This window comes from Terrapene carolina, unplaced genomic scaffold (assembly GCF_002925995.2).
Source record: "Terrapene carolina triunguis isolate 2854851 unplaced genomic scaffold, T_m_triunguis-2.0 Scaffold113, whole genome shotgun sequence".
NCBI lineage: Eukaryota > Metazoa > Chordata > Testudines > Emydidae > Terrapene > Terrapene triunguis.
The window spans coordinates 31771816-31786863 of NW_020664464.1; the positions used below are offsets into that span (position 1 = coordinate 31771816).

General features: G+C 39.6%; 1 protein-coding gene across 1 annotated transcript in view; it reads right to left on the bottom strand.

Annotated features, from left to right (window-relative positions):
• The window catches only part of SNCAIP (synuclein alpha interacting protein), a 49660-nt gene extending 36740 nt beyond the window's left edge, over window positions 1-12920 (bottom strand). Inside the window, exons 1-2 of the mRNA XM_029911700.1 lie at window positions 12840-12920; window positions 9032-9104 (exon numbers count right to left, since the gene is read on the bottom strand). Of these exons, the coding sequence (XP_029767560.1) occupies window positions 9032-9104; window positions 12840-12920 (154 nt within the window). The remainder of the gene's footprint in view (window positions 1-9031; window positions 9105-12839) is intronic.
• Window positions 12921-15048: the final 2128 nt, after the last annotated feature.

Sequence of the window (15048 nt, forward strand, 5' to 3'; positions counted from 1 at the left end):
CCTCCTTAGCAACTTCAGAGGCTGCCCTATGGAGGCTGAAAGGCAGGTTTCCTGACCTTAATACTACTTTAGCATAGGCTTTGAGAGATTCTCTCTGTTTTGACTGGTCTGTTTCAGCCTTTGTTTTCCAACATTGGTATTCAAGTTTCCACACCTCTCTTTTCATCTGATGCAATGTGTCAGAGAACCAAGGAAGTCTGTGTAAGTGATGGGGAGGAGGGTACTGCTTGGACGCCACTGGGCCAATGGTCAAGACTAGAGCATGATGATGATATGCTGCTGTTCTTAAGCATGTTTTGAAATTTGATGGGCTCCATGAGTCTTCATAATCATATCAGGGTCCTGGGTCTTTCTTGTTTCCTGAGAACTGGGAGAGCTGTGATCATTTCCTTAATGAGATGACTGTCTTTCCAAGATAGTAGCTGGGTCATGACGTAGTCTATAATGACATTTAGCTGTATGGGTTGGACTGGAGATGACATGTGAAAGTGCTAGGGAGGCAAGTGAGGAAATGCGTTTTGGGGCTTTTTAATCTGAGGTGTTGTCAGCATGGAAGCTGAAGTCTCGCAGGATGGCAAATCTGGAATATTCATCGCCGTTGCCGACAAGGTATCGATGATCTCCTTTAATGAACTCTTTAGGCTTTTATGGTTTGTAAATGAGCACATCATCTATGTTAGGCTTGGTTTTAGTTAGATCTCATTTCTATCGTCAGATGAATGAATTCAGATTACCTTGTCTTAATGAAACACCTCTGCTCTGCCCCTGCAGGACTCGGTAACAGCTTCCAATTTCATATCATCTGAAAATTCCCTTATTGTAGCGTTTACTCCCTTTCCATGATCAGTAATGAAGACTTGGCCTAGCTCTGATCCCTGTGGTACCTCACTAGAAACCTGCACAACATTTTAAAAAAATCTAGCCCTTTATATTTTAAAGTTACCATTTATATACTGTATAACCACTGGAGAGACAGGAATAAATATATGGATGATTTTACATTTGGAATTCTGCTGCCATCTAAAAGAAATGCCTTATCTTTCCTCTTGTGGTTTGTTACTTCATCAGAGCCCCTTGAATGAATTAAGACTTTCATTTATTCCAGGTCCAGCTGTCTTGGACTTAGTATACAGACACTGAGGCGCAGTCTACACTATGGAATTTTTTAGAAAATTCCTCACAGTTGTTCACACTGATTCATCTCCACCAGTGTTAGCAAAGTTGGGGCTTTATGAGACAAAGGGATGCTATATATAACAATGGGATAATAAGAACCAGTTCTGAATGTATTTCTATTTTAATTAATAACATCAGTGAAATATATTAACAATTTTAACTGAAGGTGGTGCTGTTTTACAGTTTTAATATACTAGCAGCTTCAAAGAGCACAACTTGTGCTTTGACACAAGTGCTCTGGCATGAGAAACTTTATTTGTGAATGACCCTACGTGTGTGAGAGTGAGTGTTTTCAACTTCCTGGATTTCAGTTCCACTTATCCATTAGGACAAAGCAAGGTTTGGGGTTAGGATATGACAGAAACAGGCATTAATATTAGCTCACTCTACATCTTTTTCCAAATGATCCATACAGCAATAGCCTCACTGTAGGATTCACTTGTCCTAGCTTGGCTAGAGGAAGAGCATTGCAAATGTTGTCAACTATAACAGATAGGATATAGAGGAGAGAAGGAGGGAGATGATAAATGAACTGGGATCTTCCAGACCTTGTCCGGACTGATTTTAGGATGTGACCAGGTGAGGTGAGGGAAAAATCACACTCAAATGTCTGGGAGGGAATCACAAAATTAGTACAGATACAAAATAATGAAGGGGAAGAAATTAGGTAAAAAGAACAGATTTTAGGCTGAAGAGGTATCACAAGTATAATTGCATTACTATACACCCATTATTCTAATTATTGTTTATCAGAACAGAATCGTGTATCTTCCCTTTTTTTCCAGAGTCTAGCATTATCCAATCATTCATTTATTCCAGTAATTTCAAACATATTTAGTTGGGATACACTTAGGAGGCATGATAAATACCCAGAACTTACAAATACAACTGCCACCAAATCACAATTTTACCTTAATATAAGTCACATATTGGTAAACTACCAAATAGCTTGATGCATAAATTGTGCAGAGCATACTCCTGGGGGAATTCTGTGTCACTGCACATGTGCAGAATTCATGGCCCCTGCAGATTTCTTTGCTTACCCGCAGAAAAATTACTTCTGATGGGAAAGCCAAGGGAAGCTGCAAGAGCAGTCATACGCCCACTCCCTGGCAGTGCAGAGTGTTACAGGAGCAGCAGTGATCTGTATGCTCTGTATGACTATGCTATGTATAACCTGTATGCTCAAAAGGTCTGTTATACTTCCCCTCCCCCCCTTTTGTCTCCTCTCCCTCTCTGAATACCTGTGAAGTGGCTTTCCCCCTGCCCCTCCCTCCTGGAATGCTTGTGGGATGAATGGGCTGGTTGAACAGCTGGCAGATCAGAAGAGCTCCCAGATAGACAAGGTGTCTGGGACTCTAATTAGGCAGCACTCATACACCCAATACATGGACACTGCCCGAGGTGGAGTGTGACCAACCAGACACGGACAAGTCATCTCTAGTTGCAGGCCATGAGGAGCAGGTCCTTAAAAGGGGAAGGGGCCATGTGCTCAGGAGTGCACTCACAAGCTTGTACCTCCCGTTAAGGCCCTTCGCCCAGACCGCCTGGCCAGTGGTTCGCCGCATTGCATTCCATCGTGCCTCGGGAAGACTTACCTTCATCGCACCATCCATCGCTGTGCTGTGGGACACTTACCTTGAAGGATCCTGACATCTCCAGTGCCGTGCCTGTCCTGGGAGCATGAGTATGCGAGTGTGAGTGTGACCCCCCTCCTTCTTTTGAGCTTAGCTATCAGTATAATAAATGTGCTGCTTTCTGCCAAACTTTGGTGGGTCATTAGTCCTCCCTAAGCTTACTAGCTGGCCCAATGTCGGGTAACACAGACAGGTCGGTTTGGGCACCCAGAGCAGCCAGTAGAGACGTAAATCATCACCTGGGAGAGGGGGGCTGGGTAGCCATGTGTATATGAGAGAGAGAGAGAGAGAGAGAGAGAGAGAGAGAGACTGTCTCTTTCGCTCGCTATTACAGCCCTCTTGGCATGGAGGGGCAGGGCTTTGGGGTATTTCTGAAGAGGTAGGAGTGGGGCAGGCTCTGTTCCCTCAGGCAGAGGAGAATATAGCAGCCTGCCTACTTAGTGAATTGTTCCCATTGTTCTTGGTAAATTCCCCCAGGAGTATAAAACAGGTATAAAAATTTTAAGGCTCCTTTACATTGCCAGAGCGGTGTAAAGGAGGCTTATTGTAAAAGACAATATGGCCTTATAAATGCTTATGGTGCTTTAGTGATGAGATCTGGTCTCAATTTTTGTATTGAAAAAATGTCCTATCAAAATGTGCTCCATGAACTGTTTGCTACTGACCTTTTTGGACCTGGTCAGTAGCCAGTATAAATTGTGAGTTTGAGTCCCCAGCCCTCACTTGTTCTTCAGTTGTCTATGATGTAACACTGAGCATATGGCTACATATATTTGTTGACTAATAATTGGAAGCAAAGGGTCAATACTACCTACATTACTATTAGATGGGAGGGAGAGAAGGGGGAGGGGAGGAGGGTTGGTGATTTCCTCCAATGCTTCCCACTCCCATTCTCCATCCATTGTATTGTAGTTTAAATAAATTACCAAAATAATTGAAACTAGCTGGATTATATTGCATTATTTTGACAAAAAAATATGCAGAATTTTAAAATATTGTGTGCATAATTTTTTGGTGCAGAATTCCCCCAGGAATAAGAGCACCAAACCTGGAGGAATAGAAAATTTCAATATTTACTGATAATTTCCCCAATAGAAAAGCAATCCCCTGGATATTCTTGTGAACTATGCTTAATTGAGTTCAGTGGATACAGTAGCATAGAGGGTTACTGAACTAACCTTTCACTGCTGGGGACAAGAGGTCAGTTGGCTTACATCATTAAGTGAATAAAGATCTCAAGTAGGATGCTGTTCTCATTCTAGACACCCATTTAACAACATCACAAAGTCATCTCAGCTAACAGAATACACCTTAGTGCAATCAACTAGCTCAGTGAAGCTGGTTGGGCACAGATGTCATGAATTGTTAGCCGCAACGGCCTTATCAAATCTCCCTGTCTCCCCAGGTAGATGAGAAAGCAAGCAAGCAATTTCATACTGAACAACAAAAGCAACAAGAGCCAATTTCTGCTCCAGTAAATCATTCTTGGTTAGAAAACACTGGAAATCAAGTGACCTATGGGCTAGCAACACCATGTCAGAAACGGAACTATCTGGAATTGTGTTTAAATTGATTCCTTTAACTCTAGTTGGTATAAATAGGGCCATAAAGGTCCTTGGATCTAATTACTCCGGCCATGAACAGCCCTTCCATGTGGTGGGATGCGACAGAAAACCCTTATCGTATTGTGGACGTTGGAGCTCTGGCAGAGACTCCTGCTAGCCACCCAAGCTCAAGCCTACGGGGGTCTGCCGCCCAAGCCACAATGTACACACACCTATTTTTAGTGATCTAGCTTGAGCCCCGCTAGTGCAAGTCTGTCTACTCACACTGGATGCTCACTCTCAGCTGCAGTATAGACATACCCCCGAGTTCTGCCTGAATCATTTTGTGTCATGAAGGAGAACTGGATGGACCAGAACTTACCTCATACCCTTTTCCCCACAGAACGGGATGTGCTTTCCCCCTTAAATCCCGTGGAAACCCAGGGATCTGGAACCCCTGACTGACTGTGGGGCCCCCTGCAGCTTTACTGAACTGCTAGGTTTCTCTTAGACTCCACAGTTCCAGCAATGTGCCCATTAAACAGTAACTCCCTGCTGGTAAGAGGGTCACAGAAAAGATAATGCCCTCACTTTGCATTAACTCTGTTAATTTGTGCAGGGTGTGGGAGAAGGTGAGAGACTAAGGAATGCATTTCCCCTTAGGCACAGATCCTTGACCTTCAGGAGACAATAGGGCCAGAAGATGCCATGGAGGTGATAGATCCAACCCTTTTACACCAGAGGGGAAAATCCAGCTGGAGGGGATTCTTCTCTCAGACCCTTTGGCCCCTTGTTGACCAAAAGAATGGACAGTGAGAAAAAAAAACATGCATTATTGGATTTTTGAAAATAAGAAATGAAATCCAGATGACCACGGGCCCTGAAGGAGCAGCAGTCAGGCAATAAGGACAAAAAAAAAAAATCTGTTGAAAAGTTTGGGTGGAATCCATGAGAAAGCATGCTGATTGGTAAATAATGTTATGTTTTCCTAGGATTAAAGGTATTTAGAGCAATTTAAAATCAATATAACCAAACACTTTCTCATGTTACCACCACATTATTTAAACATTTAGATGAAATGGGTGAAGAAAACGGTATTGACTAAACCCCATTCTTACACCATGAATAACAGATTAGCAATGATGTAATACAAGATTTTAGTCTCATCAAGAGGTTCTGGTGATACAATTCAGTTCAAATTGTCTTGCAGTGACATTGCTGTACACATATCTTACATTTTTATTTTATATTAAAAAAATGAATCTATATTTTTCTGGATTCTTGACCCCTTGATTGAGCTTGCTGAACTAAAATAGAAAAGAAAAAACAACCAAAAAACCGATTCAAACCCACAGCTGGAGGCAAAAAAAGTGGCACAGTTTATTTTTTCTGCAGTACACCTAACCCAAAGCACCACTACTGAGGTAGAGGAAAAGTCTTGAGTGCAGAGTGGCTATTATTTTGCTAGCCTAGTAAGTAATGAGATTTTGAGGTGGAGAGCTGGACCACCTTCTAGTAGACCTGGCTTGACATAAGTAACTTGCCTCATTTCTTATTGGGCATGATTGGGAAGATGAATGGAAAGTTAAGTTCTTATCACAAGCAGTATGCTGGAGTTAGGATGGCTAGCTCAGATCAGCAGGAACATTCTGGTATTAGTAAACAAGCCTAAATGTAAAATAAGGTAGAGTTCAGATTATGCATGAACAGCACATTGACAGAGCTTGCTGTACTGGGATTGGTTCATAAAAAGTAACCAAGCCAATCATGAAGCATGTGATGAAATGTATATTAATGTGCTGTGTGTGTAAATGTATCTAAAGGAACAGGTTTTCTGTGTAATTTGAATCTGACACATATCCTGTGTGCTTCCACCTCCTGCGTTTGAGACTAATCAACTAAGTGTAGCTTTACTGTTTACCAAAGAAAGGAACCCGAGTGATGAGATTGGAGTTGAACTGAGTTTTGGGGGAACTGAATGGAAGAGGTCTCAGGGGAGCCCCGACACTTCTCCTAATACTGCACAGTTGTTCTGTATATAATTATAATTTAAATTGTCAATGGAGTGCAGACATATCAGGTTTTCTTCATTTACAGTTTTTACCATCTTCTGTAGGGGTTGGACATATTTTCTCTTTATATGGAAATAATACATAATAAATAACTCTTGGAGAGATTAATAGTTTTCCTATAATCTGCAGATCAGGAAGTCAGAAGGACAGGAGACCACTGTAGAACAGAATAAAACCTGGGTTTTTCCCAGTGAGTGGAGTCAAGCCATTTTCCCATACATAACAGGCCTGGTTTTGCCTCCTGAGCTGCAATAACAGGACAACCTCATTGTTTGAATGGTGAACCTGTGTGTGAAGGAGAATAGATGGGACTTGTAGTCTCCTGCTGCAAGAGAGGATGAACCCAAATACTTGTTCTGGGGTCCATACATAACTGCTAACATTTTTTAAAGTTTTGCAATAATTGTCCACTTAAGCCAGGACTCTAGGAGCTAGTATGCCCCTGTATGACGGTGATGTGTGTATGTATCCTAAAGTTTGGCACTTATTTAGTGCTATTCAGTCACGGACTAATTTTTTATCCCAACTCTTTTTGAAAACAGGTAATTATTATCTCTATTTCCTAATAGGGAAATTAAGGAAGAAAAGTTAAGGTTTCTCTCTCAAAGGCAACTATGTAAAAATGACCTCAGCTGATATCAACTGATGTTGCTCTACTGATACTTCAATGGAGTTATACCTATTTATGCCCATCAAGGACATGGAATGATATCTTCTCACTCAACAGTTCTGCTCCCTGCCTATATTCCATTATACTTTTAATGAAAAAAATAAGGTCATGCTATTTTCAGTCCTACAGAACCATTAGGACTGAAATGGTTACCAGCTCTGAGAAAGTAAATTGTATTCTTTTGTGGATCAAGCATCTTCAACAGAACTCTTAGTTAATTTCCATTGGTAGGGGTCCCGTGGTGCTACCATCTGTCTTCCAGAAATGCCTGTAGTTGCATCTATCCAACCCCATTCAAGGCAACTGGTGTGTAAAGAAGTAACTCAGTGGGCATCACTGGAAGACAACTGACAGCAAAAGGGACTTCACAGATGGAACTTAGTTAACAATTCAGCTGCACAGCAGGCTGTGAATATCCCAGGGTCTCTAAGAAGAATCAAGCGTAACAAATATTCCAACCTTGTTATTGGTTTATATAGGTTTACGTTTGCAAGGCTCTCTCTGCAAATAAAAAGAAATATTATTTCTTCAAAGAGAGCTGAGCAGACCATTCTGGCTGGGAGGAGACTAGAGAATGAATTGTGACTTTATTGCAATTCCTATCCTGCTCTCTCTTGCTTTATCCCCCTTTTGTGGAGCTGTTTATGTAGAGATATGTGTGTGGAAGATTATAATTTAGCGACGCTCCCTCATAAGGGACAGTATTATAAATATAATAGTTTAGAGAGGTGTCCTGGAAGCTGGGGTTGAGAACACAATGTAGCTGTGTAAAGCAATTCATCACGGAAGTTCTCTAGTTTGTTTTATTAGAAGTTTTATTCCTTTCTCATTCACTGGTTTGTTGTTTAATGAACCCCAAGATCATTATAGTTTACATCCCATTCCCCGCCCCTTCCCCACCCACTTGTTTGCAGCAGAAAGTATTATCTGAGTAAACCTTGCCCTCCCCACTGCAGCCGGTCACAATCTGAGCAGAGAAGTAAGTTAGGCTTTACTTCCCTTTATTTTCAAGTCCAGCTGCCATAAGGACTGTGACTAAGGATTCTGGCAAGAGAAGCAGCTATTAGAAAGCTTCAATTTATCTACAAACCATGGTAATTTACAACTATGTGAAAGGAACTACAGAAATAAGGGTTGCCAAAGTCTGGCATGGTCCATCTTCCCATGAATTTCAGGTCTCAGGTTTCTGCTGTAAATGTTTTAGATTCAACAATATTAATGAAAGCACAATTAAAGCATCAGATGAAAGCATAAAAAACTTTTCATAGCTCCACACTAAAGTATTATTCTCATCAATTCATTTTTGTTCATCACAAAAAGAGAAACAGAAGAGGCTTAATCTGATTTAGAAAGTGAAAAACAACACTGCATGCACTTTTTGTCAGTGGGGGGGAAAGGTCTCCAGCTGGTTCTCATCTATATGCCATGATTCTTCATTTAGTTTACACTATTAAACTCAAAAACTTTGCTTTAATCTTAACTGTTACAGCATGTCTTAGAGTAGAGTACTGTAGAATCTATCTTGTAGCATCTCTGATAGGGTTTCAGACCCTGGCAAAATATCATCCCTCAAACTGGTCATGTCATAGGGGTAGTAAATGTATCCAACATTCTTTCATTGGCGCCTACATCATTATGTCTTGTCACCAATGGTTTCTTGGGTTTTCAAGTAAATTGTTGCATATATTGTGGTTTGGAGTTGCTCAGATGAAGCCTTACGTTTATATAGCCAAATCCTTTTATGGAATTTTTTTTTTTTGTGTGCTAATGACCTAACATCTGTTGAAAAAAAAATCCATGTTTCCAGAAAGGAGTACAAAAATAATAGAAAAACAAAAACAGCAGAACACTGCCAAGAAGCAAAGGCTGTCAAGTCCTGCACTTTAAGAAGCAGCCTAAAAGAGGATGGGAGAACAAAAGTGGGCAGCATACCTGATCTGTCTTCATTTTGCGAATCACACCTTCTACATAATTCTGGGATAGTCTTGAGAGAAGTTACCGAGTACTGAAATAGAGAGAGGGAAAAATGCATATAAAATACAAATTGGTTCATTCCCAAAATTATACAAAAGAAAAACACAATAGTAGTAGGGACACACTCATTCCAAGTGTCCTATGTAGCTGAGTCCTGAAGCTACCCCTAAATCTGCACAAAATGGAGCAACTGCCACCTGCCTATGAAGACAACTGCATCCCAGCATCCAACGCTCCATCAGATATCAGCATTTCTTGCTGGGACTTGTCATCCTTGTGGAGCATAACTGCTTGGGTTATGATGACATGTCACATATATTCATCATTTCCACAGGTGGCATCACCATATTAAAATTGACAGGAGCTTTAGAAATCCAGGGACTACTTTGGTCGCCTGTGCTGTACATTATGGTGTTTGATTTTGCAAGATCCAGCATACCTCTCTTTAACATAATTTGTTTTATAGCAGATAAAATTCAGATTTATACAATGCTATATGAAAAAATATGCTAGTGTGTTAGAGATCTGATCTCAGATATAGACACCTCCCCACAACACACAGGCAAACAAGAACATAAATCTACGCATCCAAGAATAGCTTTCATTAAAACAAACATGTATTAGCACTTTGATGTGAGGGGATACACCTGATTTTGATCAACAAGTTATTCTTTGGATTCAACTTTAAAAGGGGGGGGGGGGGAAGGACGACATATTCATCCGACTAAGCGACAATCATTTCCTTATAATCTTGTGGAATGCCTTCAATCTGTCATATGATCCAACATCATAAAAATACAATTTCCCACAAACAGAAATCTGGTTACTCAATATCAAGAAACCCTTAATCTAATGCTACAGTGTCACAAGAGTTTCCTTTCAAACCAACACATATCTGAAAATCATTATGCCTTTTTGAAAAAAAAAATCAATGGCTTTTGCACATTTAAAAGAACTATTAAAAACAGTCAAAAGTAAAGTAAAAAATATTTAGGATTAATATAGCACAAAATGTTGAGGAATGTATAAAAACCATATGTTCTTAAAGGAAGGCATATTTTTAGCTAGTCTGCTATTGACAGATGAAGCGGAACAACAACATACAAAAACATGGCAGCTTTCCACACAGAAAAGGAATTGTCATACCAGTTTTGTTTTTTTGTTGACAGTTTGCCAATTGCATGTCTGAAGCAAATTAAAGTTCAAGTGACAATATGCCTCTAAATGATACAAAGTAAATCTCAGGTGACCAATTACAGAATAACTTACTCGTTTGATTCAAGTGAACTCAAGTAAAACAGTCACTCCATGGATTGTGGCTACTTCAAACACATACCACCGCCCCCCAAACATAGCTCCCCTCCATACTTTACTTTTCTTCTTTAGGGCCTTCTAATCCTGAGAGATATCGGGTACCTGCAACTATGTCAATGGGAACTGCAGATGCTAAGCATTCTCAGCATCAGAACTTTAATTTATTAATTAATTTGTATATTGCAGTGCTACCCAGAGTACCCAACCCAGAGAGAAGTTCCATTATACTAGGGGGCAGTACAAACACATACAAAGATTTTGTCCTTGCTCACAATCTAAGGATATGTCTACACTGCAGTTAGACACACGCAGCTGGCCAGTGCCAGCTGACTCGGACTAAGGGGCTGTTTAACTGCGGTGTAGATGTTCGGGTTGAGACTGCAGCTTAAGCTCTGGGACCCTCCCAACTCATAGGGTTCTAGAGCCTGGGCTCAGCCCGAGCCCGAACGTCTACACCACAATTAAACAGCCCTTTAGCCCGAGTCCAAGTCAGCTGGCATGGGCCAGCCACAGGATTTTAATTCCAGTGTAGATATACCCTAAGACAATAAGTGATATGTGAAGGGAGAAGGATACCATCAAATACAAATACACACAAACATAAACTGCATGTATTTTTTGTTGCTGCTGTTGAATGAAAAGTCAAACACTGATCTGTACATTTTGGTATTTTACCTACAGATAAAAAAGATAATGTTGAATTGGCATAGTAAGATTCTTAAAAGAAGCTACCAAGAAATATGGTAGCTCTATAACACCAGCTGGTGCAGGTTAAACTATTACACAGTCTGTAATTCAATTAGAATTAGGCCTTTTGTACTCCACTGTTATGTGTTTGTCAGGCATCCTCAAAAGTGAAGACCCATTCCTTCTCTGTCTTTTTTCTCCACTTCTGGAAGTACAAACTTTCTTGTCGGTCCTACGTTGTATTAAAATATATTCAGTTACCCACAAAAAAGTCAATTCAATGTGTTATAAATCTGATGATGATGTTTAACAACATATGCTTGATTTCGTTAACAGATTTCCTCCCACCCACCTCTATTCTCAGAAATATTTTTGCACTTTTACATTTCTGCTATCTGCATTTGTGGTCAATACAGAGACATGACTTTCAGCTGAGAAACTACAGAGCTGCTAGGAGGTAACAGTACTTGCTTCCTGTAGCAGACCTTTCCCAGCTACTTCCTTCTCTAGCTTTCTAGCTCCAGTCCTGGTCCATCAATGGTTGTTAAACCTTTCTTCCAGCCAGAATTTCCAAGTTATTCAATGGATTGAACTGCAATGCTGATAGCTGTAGGGCTCCCATTCTTTATCCAGAATGCCATGTTTGCTACACATAATTCAGTGATGTTATTTTCCACTTTTCATTCAAGGATCTTAAAATGCTTTACACACATTAATTAAGCCTCACAGCTCCTCTGTGAAATAGGTATTATTAAACCTCACTAAAGAAAGAGAAACCGAGGCAAGAAGCAGTTAAGTCATACGCCCCAGTGCACAGAGTGAGTGAGCAGCAGAGTGAGGAAGAGAGGATTCTCTTTCTTTAAACAGCAGACACGCTCTATCCTGGTCTTCACTAACTCAGAAGAGGAGTTATCTTGTGGTTTACACTAAAGTCCAGTTGCAAAACAAAAGCACGTTACAAGACTAGATTGCTTAGTAGTAGTATTTTTTATTTCAACCCTGTTACACAGAGATGCCCCAGATTCTAAGAGGTGCTCAGTGCCCTCAACCCCCACTGAAAAAGATGGCATTCAGCAAACCACATGATCAGGTCTTTAATCTGCAATCTTTATACTTCTATTGTGGGGAAAAAAATGGTACTACTAGAAAGAGATTAATAACAGCAGGCAAGAGATTTCTAAGAATTCAGTGGGAATCCAGACAAGCCCAGTTTTTCTGCTGGTAGAAGCTGTAAATCTGTAGTCACACATTACTGAACATGATCATGGCTTGTTAAATAACCAGTCATTATTCCAGCAATAATGACTACAAAATCTTATGGAATAGAAATTCTAAAATCTTTGCACTTAACATTATTTTAAAGTTTGTACTAAAACTTTGTATTAAATGAATTTTAAATATACACACCCACAAACAGGCAGACCTTCTGAATATCTAGCAGGTACATTCTAGGCAGTTTCATTCAAGTTTAAAATTAACTGCCAGCCCAACAATAGCAGAAAGAAAAATAATGGAAGAAAAATTAAATGTAGCGGCACAGAGATGTAACAGAAACAGTTTTAAAAATAAAATTAAGGGAAATGTATAGTGACAATAATGGCTATTTGTTAATCTTTCACTTGTCATATGGAGCATCCTTAACTTCCACTACATTGGAACTGAGGTGCTCAGCACTTCCCAAGCGACACTCAGCACCTCAATGGGGACACTGACAACCTCACAGGATCAGGTCCCTAGTGACCGCTGAAAGCATCAAGGACCTTACCCTGCTCCCACTGATGTCAATGGCAAAACTCTCACAGATTTCACGGGCACTGGAATGGGTCTCCAGTGCCTTTGTCTTCATCTTAAACTCCTAACTCCTCTGTTTTTAGCTAGATGATACAGACAGCTTCTTGTCCATATTGCAATTAAGTTTTTTTCAGTTGTTATTAACATTGTAGAACTTTTCCTAGAACAAACTATTATTGTTTAAATATTATTCTGGAAAATGCAGCAATGCAGTTGTCTTCCATTCACATCAAATCAACAAAAGAAAATTAAATTTTAGTTCCAAATTCTGGCCTATCATTCAAAATTCTTGACTGATACTAAATTCTTTAACTGGTATATTGTATCGTAACTCTGGATATTAAACACTCTCTCAAAAAGATTAGAGTTAACTACCAGAGTTAAGATTACAGTTGCACCATTGTATTAATAAGTTTAAATATTTTAAGTAAGTTTTAAAACATTTTTAAATTCACTACTTCCTGGTTTAAAACTGTGCAGTACACTCCTCTTTCAGGATACTTTTCAAGGGTTGCTACTTAAACAGTGATCTAGAACTAGTAAAGCAATACACAGAAAGCATCACCACATACAGTGCTTCCATAGTAAAATGAAAACCACCCAATTTTCCCCTCCAGAGACAAGGTTACAAACCCTAGCTCGGGTTGCAACTGAAAATGAGTAAGGTGATCAACTCTTAACTATTCCCTTCAGGGTTTTTGTGTGTTTTACAGAACTCTTACCCACAATTCTGCAAATTCACAATTTGTGTCCAGGACACACTGTGGGTGCTGCAGGTCAGGAACAAGATTATGAATTAGCAGAGCAGCCTTACAACATATTTTATTAATTCATTTGTTTATACTGAATGTCTAATCCAAATGGCTGCCTAAGCATAACAGATGAATATTTATTGACATTAAAAATGAAAACAAAAAGCTTACACAAAAACTTTGTCTATGCTATGTCAGTGCTCTCAATCTCTTCCTTTAATGAATTCACTTATCTAAACATTAAAACATCAAAACACAAAGAACAGCATCCATAACTGAAAAGAAAATAGCAGACTGGTGACTTGACTATAAGGAAATAATTTACTTCCCAAGAGGATAAACTATGGGCCAACTGGCTATGATTAACACATTTACAGCCCTATTCTGATTCTTCATGCTCATGTGTATTGTTCGCACCATTTGATATAGACATACCCTCTGTATTTTATTCTTCACTTTTAACAACAGACAGGAGTTGTTTTTCTATTGGCTTTATAAGTGATACATGTCTTTTGCTTGAATCTGAAAGAGTTTGTAAGTCTTTTAACAGCCTTCTGCCTTTTGTCTCACTGTGTAGAAATTAGAGGATGATAATTAGTTCTGCCTACTGCTCAAGAAGTCAGTCAACCAATGTCTGGCTGGGGTGAGCACCATTGAGGACAGCCGATATTATTAATAAAAGACAAAAGGCTTTCAAATTATTTCAAATTCATCAAGGAATGCAATAGCTAATCCAGCTCCAATCCAACACTGGCACAATGCAGGGAAACCCCTGTACCCACACACAGCTCTTTGGGAAACAGACTGTCTTCCTGTGTGTTTGTACAATACCTAACACATTGAGGCATTTGGTATTACTGCTGTATTGCAATAGTAAGTAATAATAATAATTTTAACTGCATAACATCAGAGTGTAGTAAACAGCCTGTATTTTAAACTACTAAGAACCCATAAAGGGACCACTAGAACAGTATACAACTTACTAACAGGGCTAATTGTATCTGTCCCCATAGGGGTGACTGGGAAAGGGGGAAGGTTAAATTTATGCATACTGATTTTTAAAGGTATATCTGAGATTAAATGCAATTTACAAGTTTCATAGTGCTCCCACTTTTATTCATTTCCCGCTCTTCTATTGTCTGTTTCACCTGCTCTTTCATAATAGTAATAAGTGAAGATGTGCTAGCTGGTGACCTAACGTCATTATGGACAGAATGATATTTCTGTATAATATAAACAAGAGTCACATTACCCTACTCATATATAAACTACACTCCAAATAAATCTGTGATTTGTGGCACTTAAATGATGGCAGTCTAAGAGTCTCAAAAATGAGCATCTTATGGGAGAGAAAGTTATAATTTCTAGTATCAGAGGGGTAGCTGTGTTAGTCTGAATCTGTAAAAAGCAACAGAGGGTCCTGTGGCACCT